The following is a 7,500-nucleotide window of genomic DNA, read 5'->3' as shown; positions in this document are numbered from 1 at the left end:
CCAGAAGGAGTCTGGCCTCGTACCATAGAACTACGAGCAAGATCCTTCCTCCCTGCTCCCCCCAGCCCTCATACGAGAGACAGTTCCTCTAGTGCGATCATCATCCCATCCCATACCATCCCTTCCTGCTGGCCAGGCAGGCCACACAGACATAGACTTTTGTGCTGGGCCCTGATGAAATGAACACTGGTGTGTGTTTGTGTGTGGGTGGGTTAGTGTGTTTGTGTGTGAGTGGGTTAGTGTGAGTGTGTGTGTGTGTGTGCTTCAGGTCAGGTGGCATTAGGTTTATTGCTTAGACTCCAATTCGCTTTGGATAAAAGCATCACTATCAACATTGTCTTTTTTTTAGGATTTGGATCAATGAGGTGTACCATGTAAATCTGCCACCCTCCCTAGCCCCTTCCACTGTCGCAGTATTTTTCCTCTAGTTCCACTACTATGGATTTCCTTCAGATTTTTTGGTATCACACACACAAAGACATTAGAAATGCTGCACAAGCTCGCGTGCCGTGTCTCCTAATTTAACGCGCCCCAACAGGGTTGTCTTGGCGTCACTCACTTTGTGCTTTTGGTTTTGGGCCATCTACAGCGCTTCCTGTGCGAGAACCTTTTCAAAACAAAGACCTTGTGTAACACACACAGATACTAAAGGATAAGACAACACCACCACCACCACCACCAAACCCTCTCACCACCCGTTAAGACAAAAAGAAAACAGTGCTTATCAGAACAGAAGAGGTACAACAGGCCACTGATGTAATCGTAGAGAAACACAACAAAACACTGAGGAGGACTGAGGAGATGTGAGCTGAGCTGAAATGAGAACCGGGTTTAGCTGAGTTTGCTAACTTGCTGATGTCAAAAAAGCAGGGGGGGATTTTAAGATACATCAATGTAGTTACCTTACAAGAGATTGAAATGATGTATAGGAAACGGAGATCCCCACCTACAAATCACACCCTGAATCCACGGGGATGCCCCCTCCCCATTTCAAGAAACATAATTTGTACCCAGGGGCGGAGCTATAGGGGGGGCGAGCAGGGCACTTGCCCCTGGGCCCAGGGCCCTGGCGTATTGATAGTTGGGGCCCTATTGTGAGCTTAGCAGGCTGTATGGGGGGCCGTATCGGTGTTTTGCCCCAGGGCCCTGTATACATTTGTTCCGCCACTGTTTGTACCCCAATAAAAAATACCCTAAATTATTTGAAGTTGAACATATGTACTTTTGGAATTCTTCACATTTTAAATTTGAAACCCAAAAGAATTAGTGGAACAAATAAAGGTTGACAAATATATTTCTGACTTCACATTCCATGACAGTGCAGTATATGGCCAGTCTCTACATAGTGTGTGATTTATGTTGGTATGGTATGAACTACATACCATAGAGTACAGCTGTGTTTGTCACACTGAGATATGGGTACCACAGGGGGTGCTTGAATCAATTGTAGGGGTTACGCACACAATAAATCCATGAATGGGTTCACACAAATGCTATTATGATTAGATTCGGTTGCAGACTGTGGAAAAGGATACATGTGTTTTAACTGTCCCCAATACGGACCAATGGATATAAAATTACTATGTGCCATATTTTATGTATACACATATTATCTCGATGGCAATAATTGTGCAAAGATATTCATTGTTATATCGAGTCATGCATGGTCCCTCCCGGGGGCACTAGGTATATAGGATGTAGTGTTTCTCAAGGGTCTGTCTCATGGGGGGACTACATACTGTAGATGCAGGAAATGGTGTAACATCACAACCCTATCTAGACTAGAGAATGGCGTGAATGGTGATATGCATGTTATTTTAACATTGTGCACAGCACAGCTAGTGGTCTGTGGACCCCATTTTGTGAGACAATGCTGTAGAACCCATTGACAGTAAATAGAATGGACGCCAAATCAACGCTATTTGCCATTCAACGCTTTGAAGCCAGATTTGGGAACATTCCATCTTACATTCCACCTTAGCAACGCCAAACGCAGGTGCTGATTGGACAACAACAAGACTTCTAACGGTCAATCAAACCATGTTCTGATGTTCATTGGTCAATTTAACTTTTAATATCTCTCTAAAATAAAACATCACCACAAAAAATCACCACCCTGGTAAGTTGGAGAGCAAGGGGACCTACTAGTTGAGCGAAAAATGATCCCCCTGGAGTGGCATTTAAGGGAGATACAGGGTTTTATGTCTCTCATAGGAATGAATGGGATTTGGCCATTTTTTGGTCTTTTTGGGTCCAACCTTGGCTCCAACTTGGCTTCAACAATGAAATAGAATTTTGGCCTCCATTCTATTTACTCTCAATGGTAGAACCTCAATGACGCTACACAGAAGTTTAGATGTGCGGAAACACTGTTTTACAGTACTACAGTATATACAGTATAAACCCTTCAATATGGTCTTACCTTCTACAAACACGTAAGTTGATTGTGTGCGTTCTTGAGAATGGCAGGTGTACACGCCCGTATCGTTGAAGGCGAGGTGGTGCACGAGCAGCTTCTTGCAGTACGGCCTCCTGGTGCAGTTCTCCACATGAACGCCCCCAGATGACAGGCTCCTACTGGGCAGAGTCCAGTTGACCGGAGATCGGGAACTACTGCAGGGGAGAACATGCAACAGATAAACATTGTTACTGATAGACGCCCCATAGACGTCATTGGGTAGCCCCATAATGCACGCCGTTCCACCAGTTAACGCTGTAATAGACATTGAAAAGTTAACTACCACAGTACTACTACACTACTATGACATATCATGAGGCCTTCAGTAATGCACTACGACTTGGTCATTGCTATTCTGGTAACAGCAAATTTATAACGTGGTGTCTTAATGGGCTATATGTCTATCCTCATGCACAGCCAGTGTCTAGGTGCTGGTGATGCGCAGTCAGAAGTCATTCGAAGAGCAGGGCAAATCATTGGACACTGGCAGACTGTTTTTTTTTTTTTTTTTACTTTGAATGTTTATTCTGGCAAACCTGTCTCGATACGGCTTCAGCTGTTTCACTCTGTTTTTACTGCTGTTTTATTTTTCATTTTCCACTACATTAGATTTAGGTGATCCTTTTATTGATGTAACTTGTTCCCTCTTACTCATCAGCCTTCTGAACATCCTTTTATCAAAAAAGGGAACACAGAATATGACTTAAGTGCCCAAAAAGGTACACATTTCACAACACAAATACATTTTGTACTTTTGTACCCACTCACAACTATTCATATTTTGAAAGTAGAAGTTAGAGGTCTGAATCATCGCTGAATCTTAATCACATCCTCAGATTTGAGTCACATCTTTCCTAGTGTACTTTCAAGTTCAATGAATTCCGGAAGGTTTTTCATAATTATCACTGGAGTGCCCAGAAGGAAACACATTTGACAACACTGAAACACATTTTGTACAAACTCCTTTTTTGAAAGGAGAAGTTAGGTCAAAGCTTTCCTACTTTCTTCTTCAAATGAATTTCCTGCAGACAATGTCACTGGATCTAGAATAACTGCTGATTTGACAAACCACACAGGGGAACCCACCAATTATCAGAAAGTGATTACACTTGGAGAAACACATTGTACCATGAACATGATGAGACCACGAATAAATTCTTCTCAGAGAAATGCCTTCCAATCAAAACTGAAAACAGATCGAGAGAAGTATCGCATGGATGCCCATAAATGACCTCGCACTTATTCTTTTCACCCAGTAATGTAATGCAGTCACTGGCTGCTATGAGCACACAGCTGCATCAACCATGCTGCCTCCTCCAACCCTCTTAGTAAAAGAAACATCTCTTCACACAACTGCGCATAAACTGTTCATGGTCAGAGACTTGAGAGGCCGCTTACATGAAACGGCAAAGACACTTGTGGGTGTTGGGTTCACTGGAGGCGTTATTGTAGGGTGAAACCACTGTGCGATTCTGTTCTGATGGCTCGCCAGCCAGCCAGCCAGCCAGCCAGAGGGAGAGAGAGTGACAGCAAAGTAAGCCACCCATCACACTGCAGCCACACCACTGCACCCCGGCAAAGTTCTAGCGCTCTGTTTATTTTGAAGCGTTTGAAGGATCCGACTTGTTAATCTAACGACATCTGATAACTGCGGCTTTCACATGGGAAAACGCGTAAGCTCTCTCTCTCTCAACTGGTGGGGTGATGTGTTTCGCATAGCATAGCACAGCAGAGCGGCGTACATTTTCCAAACATTTCCGACCAACAGGGCGACTGGACTGGACTGCCTGCCAGGACCCGACCCGCGATCACAGACCCAGATCCCACAGGAACATCAAAACATGTCTCGCATACCGACATCACGGCCCTGTGGCCCGGTCCCGCCCGGCCCAGTCGGTCACACGGCTCTTTTGGGTCTCTCATCACGAGCCAGGAGTGGAGACGGAGACGGAGACGGCACAGCATTGCAACGGCATTGCAACGGCAAGACGCAGTGTTTTTGCACATGGCCTTGTAGGGAAGTGTCGCATTAGATAGAGTCCACTGGGGTTCGCATTCCTGGCATGGCTGAAGAATGATGCAGGGTCTCTCCATCTTTATTTCCTTCTCTATTTCTTTCATCTTTTTTTCTCTCTCTCTCTCAGTCTTTATCTTTCTCTCTATTTCTCTTTCTCTCTTTTCATCTCCCTCTCAGTATGATCATGAGATATTTTGTCAATGGGTTATTGGTCTCTCCTCTTCACCTTTAGCACCTGGGCAAGCCTGAGAAAGTGGGGTGACCAGGCATCTCGTACTCATTCCACAGATCCCCTCCCTATCTCTTTCCATCTCTCTCTCAGCATGGTTATGAACGTTTTTTTCTCAATGGAACAGTGGTTCTCTTCTCCTCACTTTCAGTGCGTGGACTAGCCTGAGAAAGTGGGGTAATCAAGCATCCCCCCTCCTCATTCCAGAGACCCTAATATCTCTCTCTCTCTCTCTCTCTCTGACATGCATAACAAATGTGCAAATGTGTAGTTCGTCTTTTGGTCAATAGGTCAGTGGCCCTCTTCTCCTCCTTCAGTCGCTAAATGAACATGAGAATGTGGGGTGACCACAGACATGTCCTCATCACCCAGGCTTTCCAGGGACATTCACAGTAACTCTGGTCCGTTTCCAGTGAATCACCAAAGATCCACTTTGTCGCCATTTTTCATGACTGAAATGTGATTTATTTACAGGCTAAATAATTATTTACAGTAGAACTGGGACCTAGGTGCTCTGAACATTGAAATAAAACATCACCAAATGCTCATCTCATGGATATCAGATCGCCCTAATGACAATACGGGGACCACACAGTCCCCGGGCCAGAGTTTCTCAGTCCCCACTGCGCTATCTTCATGTGTTAACGAGCTTTTGACCGTGGCTATGAGACCCATTTATTTTGCATAAGGGCGGAATAAAACAGCCCCTGGAATGTCAGTCTGTCTCTGGGCCTGTCAATCTATCTGTGTGTCTGCGTCTGTATCTCTGGCTCTGTCTGTGCGTCCGTCCTCCTGAGGCCAGTGGCAGCAGTTGAATCCCAGGCCTGTTGTTATTGTAAGCACTCAAAGATAAGTACCATAAGTGAGTGGGAGAGGAGAGCCGAGAATAATTAAACTCCCTCGATATCACATATAGGGCAAAGTGTCTCTCCCTCTCTCTCTCTCTCTCTCTCTCTCTCTCTCTCCCTCTCTCTCTCTCTCTCTCATTCTCTAATATCCTCCATCCACCCACGGAGATGAGCCGGGAGTTGGCCATCTCTCGGGGAGAGGAGATGCCGTTTTCTTGGGAGGACGGCCAGCGACGGCCGTGATTCACAAGGGCAATAAATCAGCGGTGAGAAGTCCTGAGTGCGTGAGAAATGAAATGAAGAGAAGAAGATGAGGAGGGAAGAGATGTGAAGTGAAAAAAGATTGGAGAGGAGAGGAGAGGAGAGTAGAGTAGAGGAGAAGAGAGGGGAGGAGGTGAGAGGAGAGGAGAGGAGAGGAAAGGAGAGGAGGTGAGAGGAGGGGAGAGGAGGGGAGAGGAGGAGGTGAGAGGAGGGGAGAGGAGGGGAGGGAAAAGAGGAAAGGAGAGATATGAAGTGAAATAAATGAAGGGAAGAGAAGAGAAGAGAAGAGAAGAGAAGAGAAGAGAAGAGAAGAGAAGAGAAGAGAAGAGAAGAAACGAAGAGAAGAGAAGAGAAGAGAAGAGAAGAGAAGAGAAGAGAAGAGAAGAGAAGAGAAGAGAAGAGAAGAGAAGAGAAGAGAAGAGAAGACACAAAGAGAAGAGAAGACACGAAGAGAAAAGAAGAGAAGAGAAGAGAAGAGAAGAGAAGAGAAGAGAAGAGAAGAGAAGAGAAGAGAAGAGAAGAGAAGAGAAGAGAAGGCACGAAGAGAAGAGAAGAGACTCTGCTCTAACTGCAGATGTTGGTGATAATTGAGATGATAAAAAACACCCGATGTGGGAATACGTAGAAGTGATATAACAGCCCTGTGGTGAAGCCGCATATTTTCACATCCACTTTTATAGTAGTGTGTACCTGGTGTCTGTGTGTGTGTGTGTGTGTGCCTGGTGTCTGTGTGTGCGTGTGCGTGTGAGAGAGAGAGAGAGAGAGAGAGAGAGAGAGAGAGAGTGTGTGTATGTGTGTGTGTGTGTGTGTGTGTGTGTGTGTGTGTGTGTGTGTGTGTGTGTGTGTGTGTGTGTGTGTGTGTGTGTGTGTGTGTGTGCTGTACCTGCAGGTGAGTGTGAGGGATCTCCCTGCGTGCCTCACGTGCTGATGGCCTGCTGGATGCAGCTGCGGCTCCCTCGCACCATCCACCAGCCCTGTGGAGACACACACACACAGTATACATAAGATACCAGGATATACAGTGCACACACACACACACACACACACACACACACACACACACACACACACACACACACACACACACACACACACACACACACACACACACACACACAGTCCACCATCCCTGTGGACACACACACACACACACATAAGAGACATACAGTGCGCACACACACACACACACACACACAGTCCACCATCCCTGTGGACACACACACACAGTATGCATAAGAGACCAAGATATACAGTGCGTACACACACACACACGCACACATCATCCACCAGCACTGTAGAGGACAGCACAGCAGCACAGCACACAGACACGCACACAATGTGGTGTAAGATCCTCACTTTATGTGGCCCTCAGCCATGGATAAGGATGCAAAAGACAGTACTGATTATCCACCCCCCACCCCCACCCCACCCTCACACCCTTGATATCTTATGTGTTTTGCTTCCTGATAGGTACAGGAAGCAAGTCTTTGCACATCACATGACCTACACAGACAGACAGACAGACAGACAGACAGACAGACAGACAGACAGACAGAAAGACAGACAGACAGACACACACACACACACACAGACGCACACGCACGCACACACACACACACCTTAACGGGCACTTCAGCCATCGATGAGGCAACACTGCTTGAATCCCCCCCCTGTTAGCCCCAAGACT

The 7,500-nt window shown here is 46.1% G+C and overlaps 1 protein-coding gene across 1 annotated transcript in view; it reads right to left on the bottom strand.

Moving 5' to 3' along the window:
* The window catches only part of kdrl (kinase insert domain receptor like), a 109,507-nt gene that overhangs the window by 78,931 nt on the left and 23,076 nt on the right, over window positions 1-7,500 (bottom strand). Inside the window, exons 2-3 of the mRNA XM_063189856.1 lie at window positions 6,697-6,787; window positions 2,423-2,613 (exon numbers count right to left, since the gene is read on the bottom strand). Of these exons, the coding sequence (XP_063045926.1) occupies window positions 2,423-2,613; window positions 6,697-6,787 (282 nt within the window). The remainder of the gene's footprint in view (window positions 1-2,422; window positions 2,614-6,696; window positions 6,788-7,500) is intronic.

The sequence above is a fragment of the Engraulis encrasicolus genome, chromosome 23 (genome assembly GCF_034702125.1).
Source record: "Engraulis encrasicolus isolate BLACKSEA-1 chromosome 23, IST_EnEncr_1.0, whole genome shotgun sequence".
Lineage (NCBI taxonomy): Eukaryota > Metazoa > Chordata > Actinopteri > Clupeiformes > Engraulidae > Engraulis > Engraulis encrasicolus.
The sequence above is the reverse complement of the archived record's forward strand: the minus strand, read 5'-3'. Positions and strand labels throughout refer to the sequence as shown.